Here is a 21,103-nt window from a genome sequence, read left to right on the forward strand (position 1 = left end):
AAATATAGAAAAAATTTATAAACTTTCTTCTCTTCATTAAACCAAATACGTGTTTTTTTACCACACATGGTACATGAATACACATATATTTTCGGATAAAGATTACATTAAATTAATTTCTCAGCCACCTCGTTGGGCATTTTGCCTAATGTGGAGTTGTATTTGTATAAAATGAGAATGACTGAGATAAAAACATCATCTGTCTTATGATGTGGGCTTCGTGCACAAGTATCAACAAACAAAACCAACACACACTTCGCCATTCGAATTCACCATCCTGGACCACCACAGTTATGTTCAGTTAATTAATTCATTGATGATTTATCATGTTCACCAACACGAGCTTGGGATTAAAGATAATTTTAGTTGAATAAGATAAATTTTTAGTTTATGACCAAAAATTAATACATTAGAATTTGAAAAAAAAAAAGTTTGCGAGATTTTACTGTCTGCTATCGAGAGTGTCTGCTAATGGGGAGTGAAATAAATTAAAGCCTCTATTCCAAGAGCTTGGGCATCAAGTTTTTTACCAAAACAAGTTAAACATGAAGAATCTATGTTAATACACCAAGAAATTAGTATCTCTCAGAGCTGAAATAGCATCGCAAATGTGAGACAATCTGCCATTTGAAAAAGTCTCTCCCCAGAGAGCAGGCAGACATTCTACAGGATAACTTTCATATGCACAAAGATTCGGGCATTTGTAACTTTCACTTCCAAAATGGAAGACACAATTTAGACGAGCACTTCTTGGAGACACAACACATATACAACTCTGCATCACAATCTCTTCCCACAAAAACTTGTGAGGGCCATACATATACACTCACACAACGCATTGAGATATACACTAATTTGCTGAAAAAAATCTTCGAGGCAATGTTTATAAGGTACATGTATGGTGTGGTAGTGACACTATAACTTCAACATGCTGGATTGGAACTCTGAAGAGCAAGATTCGAATCCAGCTCGTTGAAGTTATAGCACCTGAGTGGTGCAGTGGTAAGATGTACATCTTCTACCCTGAAGGACAACGTCCACAGGTTCAAATCCAGGGAAGAACATCAAAAACAAGTTCTTCACCTACAGAGCCTGGGATAACCACCAATAGATGGCATCTTCATTTCCCACCCAACTCCACCGGTTAGAAATTACTGTACAGTGATATATGACTGGAGTTGGTATGCAGGAAAGTAGTGGTGTGGTGGTAGTAGTCAGAAACTGGCCTTTTCCACTCAAAATAAGAGTAATCCGCTATCCGTTGGGAGTCTGGGATTAGGTTTGGTGATGTAGCAGTAGTTGGTAGTAGTCGCGTAACCCTCCCTGAAAAAAGTGAGTTCTATGCATGTGCCTCGTAAACAAGAAAAATGAATTTCAAATTTCATGATGGAATTTCCCAAAACCATAAACTTAAATCAAATGCAAAATTATAATTGAAAATTGAATATTAAGAGGATCAAAGCTACTACCAAGTTGTCTTGTCCTTTCTTTCCCAATCTCTGGGACTTTGTTATCGAATGCCGGCACCATCGAAAGGGAGTAGTCTCTGAGTTTTTCTATGTCTGGTGAGCACATACTGCCTATAAAACCCATAAATTATCAAAATATAGCATTAAAAACTTAGTACAAACTAATATGATAAAAAAAAATTATACAAACACATAAATTGATTTGAATGTCAACAGCGTGAACTCACCATTGCCACCCGAATAAGCATTGATGATCTTATTCTTGAAAATTGGAAGTTTATCAAGCATCTCTTCAATATCATCTTTGTCAGGGTATCTAACAGCATGTCGACACAAAAAGTAGAATAAAGTCGGGGCACAACCTGTGAAGAGACGATTGGATGAACATGAATCATAAATTCCATTGAAAAGTTTCTTCTGATTTTTCAATTTCATTCACAAGTTGAGACAATAAATACCTGTCCCTTCGTAGAAAGATAAGATACAAATTTTAAACGATGATTGCATTAAAGAATATAGGTGATACATAACTCCACTGGTGTCTTGATTGGTGGGCCAACAAGCATGGGCGGAGATACAAGGGGAGTGGGCATTCTCTTGTTTATATATGAATTGACGTCCTCATCCTGCCCCCTACGTTTTGTCTCTTTCAATAAGTATCATGATGGCTTCGACAGCATCTAGAAATTGTTTTTACGTCGTTGTAGACTGTACAATGACATCAGCGGCCACCACTTAAAAAAACAACTCTTATAATAATTATTCAAGTGAATCTTTCTGTAATTGTTATTGTACTTTTTGTCGTTCCAGTGTAATGTCGAAACCTGCATGCGTTTTTTGTGATTTTCACCCTCTCAACGCAGTTTGTGACACCCTGTTCCATTGCAATTTTTGTTCCTCTTGATGTCTACCAACAACTCCCTGAGTTTGTCGTTCCATTAACAGAACACCCTGTATACGCATATGCATTAGATCAGTCTGCTTCACCTTTGATGCTGGGCCCTGCCCCCTCCACCCGTATCTCCGCCCATGCTTCCATCAATTCTGAATTTTCATCTATTTTAAAATTATTTTTTTCATTGATTGTGATAAAAATATTTTCACTAATTTTGAAACTAATCTTTCTGCTAAAACTAATGTAAACAATGGAAACTTCTGAAAACAATGAACAAACAAAATTCGGAATTTCTATCAATTCTAAAATAACTCTTTTTCATTGATTTTGAAACAGCCGAAATCATCTCAAACTAATGCTCAGACATACTCTTCCACTAATTCTAAATCTTTGTGAATTCCCAAATAAGGGGTCATTCAAGTATTACGTCAGCATCGATGGGGGAAGGGGGTTTCGGATTTTCTGACTTTTAATGACAAGGGGGGAGGGGGGTTTGGATGATGCTTACTTCATCAACCACCCTTTATGAAGATATTAAATATTCTTAATGGCATTGTGATGTTACGACCCCTTCATTCCGACGATCTCCCACCAGGACGAGGGAGAAGAGAAACGAAAACGGAGGAAAGAAAAGACCCAAGGGGGTGTGAAGAAAAGAGACGCTTGGTTGGAGAGGAGAGAAAAGAGACAGAAGGTCATGGACTTGGACAGTCCGAGAAAGAATAATGAACACATTAACTGCTTCAAGTTGTACATATCCTTATAACTATACCATAATTATGTTTACTCAAGAGAATACAATATTTCATTGTTTTGAACCTTTGTCTCGTGACTTTTTGAGTTAATTATTACGAACCAACAAACCAGTGGGGTCAGCTGGCCTCACAGGCATCTTATTTGGTGCGCCAAAAACGGCAAAAAAACCTTTCGATAGTTATTGGGCACCAGAACTAACATTCTTCCGACTGATAAGTCCCCTACAGGGCCACTTTAGTGATCTCTAAATGTTTCACAGATCCTTCAAGTGATCTGGAAATGTTTCCGGGCCGCTTAAGTGCTCTGGAACTGTGAAACGCATCACTCAAGTGACCCGTAATTACGCCAGAGATCACTTAAGTAATCTGGGAATGTTCTGCGTGTAACTTGAGTGATGTAGAACCGCACTGGGGGCCGCTTAAGTGCTCTAAAATTTTGCCACATGTCACTCATCGGATCTCTAAATGTGCCACAGATCGTTTAAGTGTTCTGGAACTGTGTCGCGGGTTACTTAATGGTCTTTGAATGTGCCACAGGCCTACCTCAGTGATCTGAAAATGTGCCATTGGCCACTTAAATGCTTTGCAACTGTGCCACGGGTTATTTAAACGATCGATAAATATGTCACTTTGTTCATTTTTACGAAATTGGGTTGGAGGGGACAAGACACATCACATAACCTTCAAGGCCATATTTGGTCTGCAGGTCAAGGATTTACCATATATGGCTTAAAGAGAAATTTTGAGTTCTTACCTTTCAAGTAGAATTGAAATTAACAGATATTGACTATAATTATATATAAAAGAATTTTTTTTCGAAATTTCAATTTTTTAAAGAAATATCTTTTACGTTAAAATTTTTTTTTTCTTCTGCGGGTGGGGAGGCATACGACCCCCTCCCCATGCCCCCTCCCGCGTACGTTTCTGATACCTACCAATATGTGTTAGAAGGTAGGGGGCAGTGCTGACGAAATTTTGCTGACAAGGGGGGGAGAGGGGGTCAAAATGGCTAAAAATTTGCTTACGTAATATTTGAACGGTCCCTAATGTCTTTCACTAGTTAAGAATTTCAAAATAATTTCTTTCATTGTATCTGAAATGAATCATTTCCCTAATTCTGAAATGAATCCTCCTACTAAAATTCTCAATCCTTGTGAATTTTCAAGCAAATTTCTTTCATTAATTCCAAATTTTTATCAATTTTAAAATAATTTCTTTCATTGTATATGGTGCGGGAACAAAGTTCTTGCCACTTGGAAATTTATTGTCCATAGTAGAAACAGTATCCTACTGTTTTGGTACTGCTCTCCTAAGACAGAATTTAGCATGGTTGCAGCCATGAAGGCACAAAGTATGGATTTCGAGTGAAACCAATTGATGTGGCAAATTTTAGATTTTCCAAGACATTTTACACGTTCCGTATTACCAAAACTTGCAAACACCCAACAAAATTTTGCATACTACTCTAGAAAACACTTAACATTTCCAAAACGGTCATAATTATGCAAATTAGACTGCAAACACGACTGCTGCAGCTCGTCTGGCACTACCTATAATTTTTGGCAAGAACTCTGTTCCCCACCAAATGTAACTGAATCCGAAATGAATCCTCCCACTAAAATTCTGAATTTTTTGTAAATTCTCAAATAATTTCTTTCATTAATACTAAAATAATCTATTTCATTAGCATTAAGGTACTTCATCAATTCCAAAACGACTTTTTTCCCTTGGCATAATGTGATGAATAAATCCTTCTATTAATTCGGAAATAAATCCTTTTGCTAGTTCCGAATTTTCATTAATTCTAAAAATAATTGCTTCCATGAATTTTTTTATCAATTCCGAAGTAGTTTCTTTCACTAATTCTGAATTTTTACTGGTTTTTATTTAGTGTACATATTTTTCTGTACATTCTGTAACTTTGAATGCTGATCTCCCCCCCCCCCCAGCCCCCATGAAAAGAAAAAGAAAGAAAAAGAAATCCACATTTCGGGCATATGTGGGACCCAAAACATGTCTATGCCTCGAAACTTTTTGAAACGGCCCTGGATAACACAATAAAGATATAAATAAGCTAACTCACCACCAAACATGAAATTTTCATCAGAACTGTTCATATAAGCAACCTGATATACAGTCTTGGTCCCGTAAAAACGATAAGGATTCTTGTTATCTGAGTGGCAGACTTCCCTACCGTCTAAATCTGCGCAATAGAGTTCATTGTTTCCGTAAACGCTCAAGTAAAGACTTAGGAGGATAACGGACATGAGAACCTTGAAAGATAAATTCAAGCAGTTAAGCATTCGAATAGTTTTGCATTCAACATAGTATTTCACAAATATATAGCAAATAGACGTTGAAAATTCATAATTGCTCAAGTAGCGTGTGAGTAAATTTGAAAATCACTTCAGCTTTTTTAGTATATTAGAAAAATAATATTTGCCTCGAGTCATATTATCAACAATATACTTAAAAGTGTGTAGACTCTGATAGAATTAGCCGTTTTAATTTTCATCCCCCTTTTTTCAAGTTTCTGGAATTAATTTTCTCCTTCCTTTTTAAGAAAAGAAAATAGGTGTAAAAATACGTCTCAAAATGGAAACATGTCCAGCTGTGTATATATGTGTGTGACTAGAATGCAAAAAGAGCAGCAAAATCATGAATCCGACTCAGCAAAGAAAGTGAGGGACCAGGCGAGTGACTGAAAGAGTGACCTAGAGAGTGTGCAAGCATGTGAGTGACCAAAACAGTGTGCAAGTTTGCAAATGGTCAAAAGAGTGACCTAGAGAGTGTTCAAGTATGGGGTGACTTAGAGAGAAAGGACCCACATAGGGGACAGATGTGTGTGCGGTAATTAAACTATAAATATCAATATTAATCCCACATATTTACCACATTCAGTGCCGCCAATAATACTTCGGCTCACTCGGAGATGGTAAAAGTGCATAAAGCACCCAGTGAAAATCAGATCTGGAACAGTGGTTATGAAATCTGGGTGTAGCAGGTTTTTTCTCTCTCTCTCTCTCTAGCCAAGTAACTAGAGATGGGACAAATATTCGGCTCAGCCAAATAATGCTTAGGTATTCTGCCAAATATCTGTGCAAATCTAAGCACAACAAACTAATTAAAAACTATATTAATTGTAATTTTTTGCATAAATTAACACTTTACTGATTATATTTTATTGTGCAGTGCAAACCTATCCTTTTCTGTGCAACGAGTCATGTCAGGGTGAATTTCTAGGATAATTAAAACCTGAAACTGAAAATAGTATCCTACTGCAATAAGGTGGAAGTGAGCATGAATTACTCAAGCTAATTAACTGAAAAATGTACCTAGACAAGAAATGTATTGAGCTACTGAAAGGCGAAAAGAGCATCTAAAGTCAAGGGCATAGCGAGGGGGGGGGACTTGGGGGGTCTGCCCCCCCCCCCCCGAAATGTGGAAAGGAAAAAGATGGCCAAATCTATTGTTCTATCACTTCGGTCCGCCCCCCTCCCCTACGAAATGAAAGTGGTCCCTTCCCGAACAAAATTTCTAGCTACGCCCCGTCTAAAGTGGAAAAATAAGTCGTAATTTTATGATGCTTGAGAGTAAATAATGGTTGACATTTTTTCTTGATTAGATGTAAAATTGTAATAAGCTTTTTTTTAAAAAAAAATTTATTCTGTAAGTAGTGATACCTAACGAACGCCTAAGCTTGCAAATTTTTCAGCTAACGAAGATTTATTTAAAATTGTTTTTTTGCCTCTGCTAACGAATACAGATTCAGCTGACAAACATTTTCTACGATATGAATGCACGAACTATCATAAAATAGCTGTGTCATGAACTGAATTTTTGCACCAATCATCATCAGAATTAATGTCACTAGAGCGTGATTAATCAATGTCCACCTCAGAATTTTTCTTTCAGATGTACACTTTTCTTTCTGAAATTCTTTGAAACCTTTTCACGTAGATTGAAAGATTAAGCCGAAAAATTTTCAGAGCATGTGCTCTTTCAGTGCAAGACTCAGCATCAAGCTGAACAGTCTGGACATTCTAGGAGCTTATCTTTTTTTTTTCCATCTGCGTGTATCAAACACAGAAATGAGCTCACCGAAACACAAATAGATGGGGACAACTACACGCACAACATCAACTTTAGAAGACACAATTTGGTGGTGGTTTGTGTGTGTGCACGTACACGTAGTGTAAAATAAAAAGATCTTTTCAGCACCTTCATCTTCCTGTGAATTCTTGTTTACATTATTTTTGAAGATGTTCATTTGAGCTTTCGGCCAGTTTCCCCCCCCCCCTTTTTTTATACCGCTTTTTGGTGTTTTAAAAAAATTCATCTTTAAATTTTGGGCAGAAGTTGGAACGAATTAAAAGATTTTCCATAGAAACTTATGGGAAATCATGTTTTGGCTAATGAGCATAATTCTGGAATGAATCATCTTTGTTAGCAGAGGTATCGCTGTAATATTAAAGCGCAATATGTCAACACTAAATTTGATTGTCTGTATCATGAAAATAAAAATCTGTTTAAGTTTTTAAATATTTATTTGAATAATAAATCCCATAATACAGTCATTTGAAAATACCAATAATTTCATTTTCAATTAAAAACGGCCATTTTATTTAATTTTGGTGAATTTTGAATAAATTGATATTCGGCAACCGAATATTTGGTGTTCAGCCAAATCACTATTTGTCCCATCCCTTCAAGTAACCTACCCAAATACAAAAATCATGTTGCTCACACGTGGGCCTGTGATGCCGTGTTCAGCCGTTTGCCTCCTGAAAAATACATTTTTAATTGCTACAGACTTGCTTGTAGTACTATATTTCCCGCCAATGATTATTTATACGGAATTAGAGATTTATCTGACAATTGGCAACATTTTAGTGAGAATTGGCAATGATGTTTTTTTCATTAATTTATGATCTCAATTTCCCATATTTTTCCAAATATGGCCACCTGGAATGTAACAAAACAACTTCATGCACGCTACTTAACCTCATCTGAAAATAGTCTTCCCACTTAAAAGATCCTGAAAACGTTGACGTTTGTTGTAACATCTCGGTTATAATGACAAAATTTTGCTGAATCTTCGATGTTGTTATAATTGAGCTTGCTTGTATTCATCAAATTTACTTATTTATTTTAATTTTCTCGAGCGGCCACGTTGTGAGAAGTGTACATGGAGCCTTAGTTGAGAACTGCTGACCATGGGCAGATATACAGGGGGGGGGGGCATTGCCAGCATCAACGGTGGAGTCGACTGATCTAATGTGTATATGAATTGACATCATCATCATCGTGCCCCCCAGACTTCCAAGTCTATCTCCGCCTATGCCGCTGACCTGCACAGTATTTAAGCACGAGAGTAAACAAAAGAATGACCTAGAGAGTATTCAAGTATGTGAGTGACCTAGAGAGTATTCAAGTATGTGAGTGACCTAGAGAGTATTCAAGTATGTGAGTGACCTAGGGAGTGTGCATTCATGGGAATGCCCAGAGAATGTGTAAGCATGGAGTGAGACCTACAGATATGTGTTTTTGTTGTTTCTTGTTTCCCTTCCTTTAGGCCAGAGTTTCTCAATCTGTGGTCTGTGATGATGGCATAGTTGGTCCGCAGGCAGAATTGACAATTCAATCCTAACTGGATGAAAAATTATTTAATTGTTGTGATTGATATTACTAATATCCATATGGGCAGCACTGTAACTAGGCAGGTGCAACAGGTTGCGCCCGCACAGGGCCACCTGGAATGGGCCAGAAGGGGCTTAAATGCAAATTATAAATTATAAACTTAAATAAGCATCAAAACCAAAAACTAGACAAATGTATAAAACAATTCGGAGCAACTGAAAATATTGAAATGTCCAATAATACGGGACGTAAGTGATCCGTCAAATTGTTTTAGACATTTCACTGGTCTTTCAATTCAGAAAGGCTGATGAGCATTGCTTTAGGCACTTCCAAACCGGAACATGCAGGCGACAGATATGCCAATGTAGGAAAATCATAAACACGTAGCATGATAAAGTTACACATTTCTGCAGACGCGGAATAATCCTATTCGGTTCACTTGCCACAAAAAAAATATTCCTAGGGAAATCCAGCATTAACTTAGTAAAGTCTATATAAACTGAAGACATAGCGTCAATTCACAAAATGGCTGGTTTACAAAAATATATAGTCGGAAATCCCATTTTAAGGAATACCGTTATAGCGAAAATCTCTAACCAACTAAATCGCTCAGATAAGTTTACGTAAGAACAATGCAAAAAACCTATAATTCCTTTAAAATAAAATTTCTTTATTACGAAGCGATTTCTCTTGGTGTTCGGTATAATGAGATTCAACTGCATAAACACTCACACGAGTGAATCAATTAAATACGCTGGGTTTTAACAGCACGTTCGATATAAAAACACAATATATTTTTTAAAACTTACAAACAGCGCCACTCCCACAGTCCATAGTTTAGTATTGACATCCATGTCGTCGCTACCACATTTAAAATAGACCGAACAACACTGGTCAGCAGCGTGATGTTAATACATTTTATTTTTCCTGTCCCATTTGTGCCCCAAAGGAAGAAGTGACAACAAGTGGGCCCCAAGAATGAAAATGGGGAAACCTCTTCTTTCTTTCTCTTCCTTCTTCTTTTTCCCATTGTTTCTTCTTCTTTATCTTTAGTCATGCTTAATTGAGCGTCTCACGGAAAAATGACCTTCGCTTATTGCCAAAATAAGGAAATAAAGACTTAAAAGAGAGGGAGGGAGGGTGGAAAGAAAAACGCCGCCTAAAATAATAAATTGGCGAGTAAATATGAACGCCTACGAAATGACTCACTTGAAGAAACTCCAAATACATCTCCTCCATGTTCCTCTCTCTCTCTCCTAGTCCGGGTCCGTTAATATTCTTTTCCCTTCTTTTACTGTGATCATGGTGGGCTCGGTTTTGGGGAGAAAAGAGAAATGAATATGGGCAGCAATTTAATTAATGTTATTAGATGAAGGGAGAGCAATTTTTAAATGGACTACCAGCGTAAATAATGAGGATTAATAGTGTACGTAAGCTCTTCTTTCCCCACGCACTCGGGGCTCGGTATGATGAAACTAGGAAAGGGGTATAGCCACTAGAATATAAGGGTCCTTATTCTCGGACAATTCTATTAATAGTCCTTATCAAGACCATAGGCGGAGATAGATTTGGAAGTTTGGGGGGGGGGGCACGGTCATTATTTCTGGGGGGCACGATGATGATGCTGTCAATTAATATATACATTTATACATTAGATCAGTCGATTCCACCTTTGACGTTAGGTGGGCAATGCCAACACCCCCTATATATAAGACATTATCTATAGGGGGTGTTGGCAATGCTCCCCATACCCTCCCCCGTATCTCCGCCCATGATCAAGGCGCCTTAGGGAGGGGCAAGGCATGAATGAAAGGAGGCATGACTGGTTTTAGGAACCTTCTCTTGTCCCGTTTCTGTCCATTCTGTTCTTTATTTCCAAATTTCTACCAATTCTGTTACTTTCCCAAATTTCTGTCCATCTCTTGCCTTCTTCTTGAATTTCTGTCTGTTTCTGGTCGCAAATTTCGTTCGGACGGGGAGGGGGGAACCAAAGTGGTAGAACAACCCCAGTAACCAAGGCCGTATTGAGGGAGGGACTTTATGGTCTGGTTCGCCCCCCCCCCCGAAACGTGGAAAATGACCGAAAAAAGGGGAAAAAAAGATGGCCAAATCTATCGTTCTATCACTTTGGTCCCCCCCAAATGAAATTTTTGGTTACGGGCCTGCCAGTAGCACAACGATATCGTTATCGTTAGGATCGGAACATCGAATGAATATCGAACGTCGATCCGTCGCCACAAATTTTTTTCGGAGGGGGGGGGGGGCACACTTGCATTTCGGGAGGGAGGGGGTACCACAACGTGATAGGATAATAATAACCTCAGTAGCACAACGATATGGTTAATATATCGTACCGATACAGGTCCGACGTCGAATGAATATCGAACGTCGGCCCGTAGCCACACATTTCGTTCGGGGGGGACCACACTTGCATTTCGGAGGGGGGGGGAAACCAAAATTATAGAACAACCCCAGTAGCACAACGATAGTTAGGATATCGTACTAATACCGGTTTGATGTCGGAACGATGTCTGGAAATTTTTATGTGTCCGATATCGAACGATATAGTAAAAATCTATTCCCCCAATAAAAGCTAGAATTTTTCTTTTTTTTCTCTAAAACAGTTTTACTCCTATTTTTACAGCATTTCGTTTAGACGTATAATATCTTGCACGATAATTGGTCCCTTTTGAAATAATCCAAATTTCTCTATGTCGATCTACTTTGACAAATGTATGTCATCTCTACGTCGAATGGTATCGAAATTTCCCCGTTGTTCTATATCGGTGTGTTACTGGGGATCTGGCTATCTTTTCCCACCTTCTTCAATCATTTTCCTCCCGTTTCGGGGGAGGGGGGCACCAGACCCACTAGGTCGCCGCTGTGGTGGTCGAGTGGTAATAGTGACACACACAGACTCGCATCGCGAGGTCCCACGTTCGAACCCCACCGTAGCCACAGTGGTGGTAAGCCAAAGTTGGTTTTCTGTGGTCCCCAACTTCGAGGTGCGAATGCAAGCCGATCTCCCCTGAATAGAGTAACAGACCTACAAACGGTAAAAATGGAGTTCAATCATTACACTTCACTTCTGAAATATAAATGGCCGCGCTGAAAAAAATCAGACACAACATAGATACGCACTCAGACTGTTAGGTACACACAACTCACTAGGTAGTAAATTGCCCATAGATGGCGATAGATCTGAGTTATGCTCGGTTTGAAACAATGAAAGAAAGATCCGCCAAGTCCCCCCCCCCCTTCCCCCTGCTCACTACGGTCTTGGCCTGTTCTGCTCTTTCCCAAATTTCTGCCCCTCATGGCCCTTCTCAAATCCTAGCGCAGGGTCCCTAGGCTGCATCTTTTGCGCCCTCCCCGATCAAACTTTTCACGGACCCTTCTATAGTTAGTTTATAGCGTGAAAAAGAAAAATGAGATGAGGATGACTTTCCTTTCCGAGTTCACCTTAGCATAATATCGAGAAAATATCTGTTTCCTTGACAGGAATTGTCTCAGGCCCTAGAGTAGAGCCCTGTCAGCCAGTGCCGTCTTAACGCATGGGCCCACCCAGGCACGGCCCGGGGGTCTCAATAGAAGAGGAGGCCTCACAAAAATGAGATCCGGTCGAAATTTTCTAGGATTTACCAGGTAGGGACTCCAAAAAACCACTTGGCACGGGGGTTCATGATACTATTTACACGGCCCTGCTGTCAGCACCACCCTTGCGGGGGTCGATCCTGCATTTTTCTGAATTTTTGCCCCTTTTCTGGTTCCTTCTCCATCAATTTCTACCTTTTTCTGCTCTTTCCCGAATTTCTGTCCATCCTGTTCATTCCTGGATTTTTCCTCATTCTGCTTTTCAGAATTTCTTGCCCTTTCCGATTTTCTGTCCAATTCTGCTCACCGCCAAATCTCTCTACTCATCCTTCTCTTCTTCAAGTTTCTTCCCACATCCTGATTTTTTTTTTCATTCTTGAATTTCTAACCCTGCCTTGCCTCTTTTAAATTTTTTTCCCGATCCAGTTAATGGCCTTTCTTTTCCTGTCCATCCTGCGTTTTTCTGATTCTCTTCCCATCCTGCTTTTTTCCGAATTTCTGTCTAATCCTGCTCTTTGATGTTTTCCCTCTCATCCTTTTCTTTTCTGAATTTCTACCTCTTCTTTGCCTCTTTCGAATTTCCGCCTGACCCAGCGCTGGCCCTTTCCTGAATTTCTGCTCATCTTGCTGTTTTCTGAATTTCTTTCCCACCCATCATTCTAGAGGAAAGAGTTATTTTCTCACTCTCTTTCTTAGGCCGGTATTACACTATAAGAGTTTGATAAAAATTCTTTTATAAAACTTTAAAAATTTAACCAATAAGCGCATCCGTTACATTCGAGTGAACTTGACTGATCCGCCTATTGGTTGCATTTTTCACGTTTAATAAACGAACTTTTATCAAACTTTTATAGTGTGATGCCGGCCTTATATAGGCACAATATTTGCTTTTTCTCCCCACTTCTCAACATGTTCTTGTTATCAAGTTTTCATTGTACAACTTTCTTTTGGAGCCTCTGGTTTTTTACATAAACATGTGGTAAAAAAACTTTTCGGTGTTTGTGAATGAAAGAGGGAAAAATGAAAAGTGAGATGTTGATGACCTAGAATGTGTTAATCCTTATATATTTATGGGATTTCTCTCCACTATTATCTCGACTATTATCTCCACTATTCACTCTTCGTGGAAACAAACGTCACGTCAACGTCATTCTATATTTACACGAGAATATAATCCTACCAGTACCACACACACTTCTAACATTACCACTACTGAACCGTACATGCACCCACCTCGTAAACACTTCTGTAATTTGTAACGAACTTGCGCGTGCCGGAGGCGCGTGTAGTCTGTAGGGGCTCTTATGTGTTTGTGATGTCAGAGTTATGCATGTTTGGCTTTGGAGAAATACTGTCATATTCCTTCCATATTGGAAGTGAACGTGCTGGAGATCTGCTGCTCTGTATGGAGACACGTCTTTTTAAATAGCAGACCATACGACCCGACCCCAAACAGTGTGCCTGTTATGAGGATCGAACCCGGATCCTGCGATGCAAGTCCATACTATGATAACGCAGTGGCCCCATCTAACATTGGAAATTATGTCTTATTAATTAAATGTCTTAATTTTAATGCTCTCCCCTTTCCTTAGTTTTTTAAACCGTGATTCTCCGCGTTATGTTGCTTACATGTTGTTAGGTTGCGCAGCACGAAGATAAGTTTCTCCTACCTTTCCATTTATACGTTGCAGCGAAAGATTCTAGCGAAGAAACAGCCCTGAGTTCATATGTTTGGGACCAGTGGAGTAAGTAGTACGCAAGCGAGAACTTAAGGGGTCCGTGCCCTCCCCAAGACGATCATAAACTAAAAATATTTCCAAACATTTCAGTAAAAAAATTCGGTCAGATCTCTGTCTTTTACAAACTCTCCGGATACCTTGGAGAATGCTCTCCGGCCAATAGGCGCAGAAGATTCGTAGTTCTCATAAAATGATTCATATGGTAATAAAGGGGGAAGAGGAAAGTACAAAATTTGCGCGATATAAGACAACTCAGAGAAAACTGGCCAAGCTGATAAGATGTAGGCTATGCACCGTCTATATGCTGGAAAATATGACGGAGAGGGAGTGTTAATTGAAATGAAGTAGACACAGGATCCACTGTAGTGGTCTTCCCACATGCAGTTCACACGTGCTCCAGTTACACTTACGCAGTCGAGAGATATGCTTAAATTGTTAACGAGGCCTCAACAAGAGTATAGACCTATGGAAATGAAGCTAGAGATGGGGGGCCGTTCAAATATTATGCCAGAAAATGTTTAGCCATTTTTGACTCCTCCCCCCCGGCAGCAAAAGTCAGCGAAACTCTGACCCCTTCCCGCTCCGTTAGCAAAATTTCGTCATCTCTGCTTCCTACCTCCTAACGCAAATTGGTATGATCAGACGTACGATGGGGGGGGGGGGGTATACGGGGACTCATCGGTTTCTGTAAATTTCAATACTATTTGAAGGTTACGAACCCAAAATATATTTTTAAGAAATTTATTGTGACCCAAGCTCTAAGCCATATCGGCTTTATCAAACCATTAGCCCGCGGACCCAAATGGCATTGGGGGTTATCTGATGTGGCCTATCCCCTCAAACCAAATTTTGTCAAACTGAACTAAGCGATTGCCGCTGTGGTGGTCGAGTGGTTATAGTGACGTACTCGCGATGCGAGGATCCGGGTTCGAACCCCACAGTGGTGGTCGGCTGAAGTTGGTTTTCTGTGGTTCCCAACTTCAAGGCGCAAATGCGAGCCGATCTCCCCGTTAAAAAGTCTCGCCACAGAGAGCAACAGTCCTACAACGATAAATCATTCAATCATAACACTTCAGTCATAGTTCGAAAAACTGGTGGCAGATGGCAGCACTACACATAACAAGTATTACAGACAAACAAAAAACTTCACGTCAGGTTTCACTACACGTACACGCACATTCCCGCATGTACCGATTCGTTGGGGGTTCCGCGGGGTAGGGGGGTGTGTGGGCGGGGTAGCAGTAGTAGGTAGGTCCTCCAAAACATGGCTCGGGGATCCATGATGTTCTTAAGTCAGCCACCTCGTTGGGCAATTTGCCTGTTGTGGGGTTGTATTTGTATTTGACACATTTACAGATCGCTTAAGTGGCCCGTGGCGGAATTCCAAAGAATTTAAGCGACCCGTGGCACATTTTCAGATCACTCAAGTAGGCTTGGGGCACATTCACAAATCACTTAAAGAAAAATTTCATGTTCTTAGCTTCCAAATAGCATCGAAGGTAACAGAAATTGATTAAAATAACATATAAAAGGTATTTCCTTCCCAAATTAAACTTGTTTTTTGCATCAAAATAATTTTTTTTGTTTTGTCATTCGCCCCCCCCCCCTCCCCGCGTACTTCTCTGATTTCAATATGCGTTAAGAAGGGGTTAAAAGATCTCATCTAATAAATGGCATTAATTTGCAAACTTGTAATGTAATATTTTATTTGAATTTTAATCAGACTGACCGAGTCAAAATTAATTATACTAAAAATTTAACCGCGATTTACAACCGATTTACTATAAACGCACCATTCCTAAGTAATTTCAACCTGAAGAAAAATTCAATCCCACGCAAATTCCTAAATATTCAAGAACGTACGTAACTGTTTACGTAACGTTTATACGACACGTAACTGTTGCTCCATTCAATGGTATAACGCGAGAGAGACCTTTGCATATTCAAAATCTACATGAAAAACATTTATTTGTTTAGCGAAGTCTGCGCAACATTCCTTTTAATGTCATTGCAATCTCTCTCGGCTAGTTCAAACTCCGCTTCGCGTTTGGCCAGGAGCAAATCGAGACGCGACGCGTACAGCGACTCGACACAGCACAGCATGCTCTTGTACAGTCAACGGAACTTTTCCCGGGATTAGGCAGGTATTACACTATAAAAGTTTATTAAAAGCCCTTTTATAAAACTTGAAAAATACAGCCAATAAGGTCACCGGTTGCATTTTCTAGAATGTAACCAATAACCTTATTGGTTGGATTTTAAGTTTTATGAAAGGGATTTTATCAAACTTTTATGGTGTAATACCGGCCTTAGCCATGAATGAATGAACGCCAGGGGTTCTGCCACCGGACTTATCCCGTTGCCGAGATCTCTTCCAGCCCAGCTTCGTGGCAGAGTCTGGGACAGAGTGAGTGCACCTAACAGACTGGCGCGGTAGCTCGGCCGATAAGATACTCGCCTAAAGTACCAAAGGATGTTTAGAGGTGTCGCGAGTTCGATACCCGGTTCGTCCTTGTCAGAAAACTTTCCTGACACGGGGGTACAACAAACAAACGGCGACTTGACCGCAGCAAAAAAATTGCTACCGCAGGGAGTCCCCCATCGAGGGGTTAGCGCACCAACCTCTCGACGAGTATAAAAAACAAGCCTGCCGTTCGGAATCGGCAATAAATTGTAGGTCCCAGTCTAATTAGCCCTCGTGTGCAGAAAATGACCGTGGTGCGACAAAAATGATCAAACCTAACAGTCTGAGTGTGTAGCTAGTGTTGTGTTTGATATTTCAGTGCTGCCATCTATACTTCAAACTGGGAGTGAAGTGTAATGATTGAATATTTGTAACGTTGTAGGAGTGTTGCTCTCTGTGGCGAGACTTTTTAGCGGGGAGATCGGCTCGCATTCGCGCCTTGAAGCTGGAAACCACAGAAAACCAACTTCAGCAGACCAACCGGCCTTAGCCATATCCTCAAAAACACAAAACATATGCACCTCTATGGCCGGTATTACATTACAAATGCCTTATAAAAATTCGTTTGTAAAACTTGGAAAAAGGGCAACTATTAATCTTATCAGTTGCATTTGCTCGAATATAACGGATAAGCTTGTTAGTTTCATTTTTCAAGTTTTATAAAAGAATTTTTGTAAAAATTTTATAATGTATTTGTAGCCTATATGATGCTCGCAACAAAAAAAATCTGAGCAGACACTCTTATCACAAACATGTCCGGACTCATTCAACATCGAAGAGCCCGAACCGCTAAATCTATAAATATGAAATTTTGTAAGCAGATATAGTACGGTCAGGATTATAGTGTAAAAGTTTTTTTAAAAGATCTTTAATAAAATTTGAATAATTTCACCAATAAGATCACTGGTTGCATTTGCTCGAATGTAACCAATGCGCTTATTGGTTGAATTTTTTTAAGTTTTGAAAAAGATATTTTATCGAAGTTCTTAGCGTAATCCCGGTCTTACAATATTGCACATAATGTAAAGACTCACTCTCAGAAAGGATTTTTTTTTAAAAATTCAATCTCTGAAAAAGGGTCATAACGAGATTCAGAGGTTATATGAAGAACCAAATATGAAATTTAGTCTGTAGTTTTACTTCATAATATAAAGACTTACTAAGAAGGGAGCAAGGGCGTAGCGAAGGGGGGGGGGAGGACTTGGGGGTCTGCCCCCCCCCCCCCGAAACGAAATTTCTGGCTACGCCCCTGTCTCTCCTCATAGCTTAAGCATCGCGCGGTGACCCCTCTACTAAGTCAATGTCCCTCTGTAAGTGTGGTCTCCAAAACCTGACGGCATGCTCCAACCCAGGACGAACTAAGGCCATCAGTTCAGGAGAACACGAAGAGACCTCTTTGAAATGAAACCGAGCATTCTATTCGATTTTTTGACCACCGCTGAAAAATATTCAGAAAACCTAAGCCGCTCATCGATAAGAATATGCAGATCGGTGAGCCTAGATGCAAAAGAGAGAGAGAGACTCACCAAGATTGGATTTCCCAACATTCAACAACCAAGGGTGGGGAATCACGAGGGGTTCAAATGCTATAATGGGGGAACGAACCATTGCAGAGCAATTTTCAGATTTCCGAATGCAGCGAGTGATGGCCAGTGACTCTATCAAGGTCTATGGGTTAGAATCGGCGCATTTTGAATGTCAGAAGCAAGTTCTTTACTTACCGAGCCTGGGGGCGACCACCGATGGATGGGACCTTCATTTCCCACCCAACTCCGCTGGTTGGAAACTGCCGTTTGACGATATATGACCGGAGTTGGTGTGCGGTAAAGTAGTAGCTCCTGACTCTAGCCCGAGTGGGTTGGTGGTAAGATGCTCGTCTGCCGTCGCGAAGGTTGCTGTCACGGTCCTGGGTTCGAACCCGAGTGAGGATATAGATAAGATATTTTCCGTAATGAACTTGAGGTGACCACCAATAGACAACGCCTTCATTTCCAACCCACCTCATTAATAGCAGTAAGGGGGCTATTCAAGTATTACGTAAGCAGATTTTTAGCCATTTTTGACCCCCTTCCCCCTCCCTTGTCAGCAAAACACTGACTCCCCTTCCCCCCCCCCCCCATTGTCAGCAGCTTGGAATATTTCATATCTTCAAAAAGGGTGGTTGATGACGTAAGCAACCTTCAAACCTCCCCCTCCCCCCCTTGTCATCAAAAGTCAGCAAATTCGAAACCCCCCTCCCCCTCCCCTCGATGCTGACGTAATACTTGAATGACCGCTAAACTGCAATATAGCGATATGGCCAGAGTTGGTAAAGTAGCTAGTGACTCTACGAACCACCTTACTAACCACTAACCTAGTAGCCTATACGGAATTAATTGCGCTTACCATTATGTAATTTTTCCTCAAAAACATACTTTATGCACGAGAATTGAACGATTTACGCAGAGGGAAAATACTTTCTTCCACATTTATATATTTCACAGGGAGCGATATGGCTTCTTTCTTCGATACTTCATGTCGTAATCAGTGGCAGCGGCCATTCTTATAACGATAAACAGCTGTTTTGCTTCCTCCGTAAACACGTGATTAGAAGTATGAGAAAAATGTTTATCAAAGATTTCCTTAGAGTTAGATTGGGTTTTTGGGGATTGGAACGATCTTTATGACGTAAGGAGGGGGGGTCTTCAACCTTTCAGACATTGATGGACACAAAGGCATACCGTGGTATTCCCGGTTATTATAAACGGGGTTTTCCAAATTATTGAACGCTTTTATTTTAACTGAGTTCATTTCTTTCATTAAATTTTCAAACAACTTAATCCATTATTTTTTTCATTATATTTGTCCCTGTAATTATGAATTTATTTTTCATTAATTTTAAATTCCCATTATGGTCACGTGTTGCCGCCAAGGGATCAGCATGATCCGTCCGGGGAATTTGTTAGTGTTAGGCATCCATGTCCGAAACCCAGAACTGTTCAGTGAGAGGCTAGCTCCCGCTAACCCCCTCTACTGCCAGGCGGGTGCATGACCTCCTTGTTATGTTTATCGCGCGATGTGTATTGCTATGCCCGAACACCTTTCGTGGACCGGATGGAACCGCTTGTTGAGCTACAGTTGGCCCGCGGGCTGGAGGGCAGGCACCCCTGATATACAACATTGGTCTTTAAAAAGATCTATCGTCGTTCCCGAGAAGACTAGCTCGGACGAGAGGTGACCCCCTTAATACAGGTGAACTAATGAATGAATAAAATTTAGAACTAAAGAGAGGGGGAAAAAAATTGACCCCACGGATAGGTGGTCCTTCCGGAAGGGGTTTTGCTGTGTACCTCCAACACTCTCTAGTCCTAGTCCGAGGCTTCTTATCATTTGTGCTCCACAGACACTTTATGTCAGTAACACGAAGGCAGCAGAATCCTCCACGGAGTAATATGCACCTCAAGATGATGTAAGAAACCATAGGTTTGTTGTTTTCTCATACAAGGTCACAGAACTGCCCAAAAACCTCTCCAAGGACCCTTGATTAAGACCCACTGGTTTAACGAATTAAAGGGAATGGACACAATTTGGCGATTTCCAATAGAGCCCAGCATGGCCCCCACAAGGGTGGGGCTGACAGGACAGAAGCCCGGAAGCCTGAGACGATTTCTTCATATGTAGTAAAACCCCTCTTAATGGACATTCCTCAGATGCGGCCACCCCTCTTTTACGGTCAAATAATATGTATATATAATTTCCCCCTTATATAATAGAAGTATACATTTCAAACCCCTGATTAACAGTCACCCTTCTTTAACGGATGTATTTTTTTTGCCTCGCTGATGACTGCTAAAGAGAGGTTTTACTGTATATATATATATATATATATATATATATATATATATATATATATATATATATATATATATATATATATTTTTTTTTTTTTTTTTTTTTTTTCAGCAGCTCGAGGGCCGATTGAATGTTTTGTTTCCGATTGGAAGTCCTAGTCATGCAAACCACTAATGGTAGATATATGAGAAAAAATGAAACATCAAATTTAGCCGAGGGCACTCTTTATTCCAGCCTGGCTCAATACGTTCCAAAGATGGCCATGGCGAGTAGTGTGGCCGCTCCATCATTGGTAATGATCGCCAAATGTTGGATGCTGGAAGGTATTGATCGAAAAGAACGACCAGGGAATCCTTTATCCCCAACCCTAAGTTCAAAAGGAGCACCTTCCATCCCAATCTTCCAATCCATCTGGCCACACATTGGTCGAAGAACGCCAACAGTCACAATACGGAGAGTGTTTTGGAAGCAAATATTGCCAAGAAACTTTGGGTCAAGTTGGGCAAGTGTGTAGACAGCCTATGCCGCTGTCGCTTCATTGCAGATGTGGGAGGCACTCATTGGAAGCAAATATTAATGAATGACTATTGGCAATCAGCTTAAAACTAGGAGAGACCTTCTCAACGAGTAAGTGGATCTTCAGTCAATGCGCATATAATAATAGCCAAACATTGACTATTTTTTATTCAGAATTTTCGTCCGAAACTAGATGTCCA

At 40.1% G+C, this 21,103-nt stretch overlaps 1 protein-coding gene across 3 annotated transcripts in view; it reads right to left on the reverse strand.

The window, feature by feature from the left end:
• The window catches only part of LOC149063656 (multiple inositol polyphosphate phosphatase 1-like), a 36,616-nt gene extending 17,622 nt beyond the window's left edge, over positions 1-18,994 (reverse strand). Inside the window, exons 1-4 of one of the 3 annotated variants that reach the window (XM_089255898.1) lie at positions 18,942-18,994; positions 5,203-5,392; positions 1,697-1,831; positions 1,470-1,580 (exon numbers count right to left, since the gene is read on the reverse strand). In XM_089255898.1, the coding sequence (XP_089112024.1) occupies positions 1,470-1,580; positions 1,697-1,831; positions 5,203-5,392; positions 18,942-18,968 (463 nt within the window). In that variant the 5' untranslated portion in view covers positions 18,969-18,994. Of the gene's footprint in view, positions 1-1,469; positions 1,581-1,696; positions 1,832-5,202; positions 5,393-9,568; positions 10,188-18,941 lie in introns of those variants that run through there. The other 2 variants (XM_089255896.1, XM_089255897.1) reach the window with 2 other exon arrangements.
• Between the last annotated feature and the right edge of the window lie 2,109 nt (positions 18,995-21,103).

This window comes from Pholcus phalangioides, unplaced genomic scaffold (assembly GCF_987345545.1).
Source record: "Pholcus phalangioides strain wild (caught in Gottingen) unplaced genomic scaffold, Ppha-v1.0 ptg000172l_1, whole genome shotgun sequence".
NCBI lineage: Eukaryota > Metazoa > Arthropoda > Arachnida > Araneae > Pholcidae > Pholcus > Pholcus phalangioides.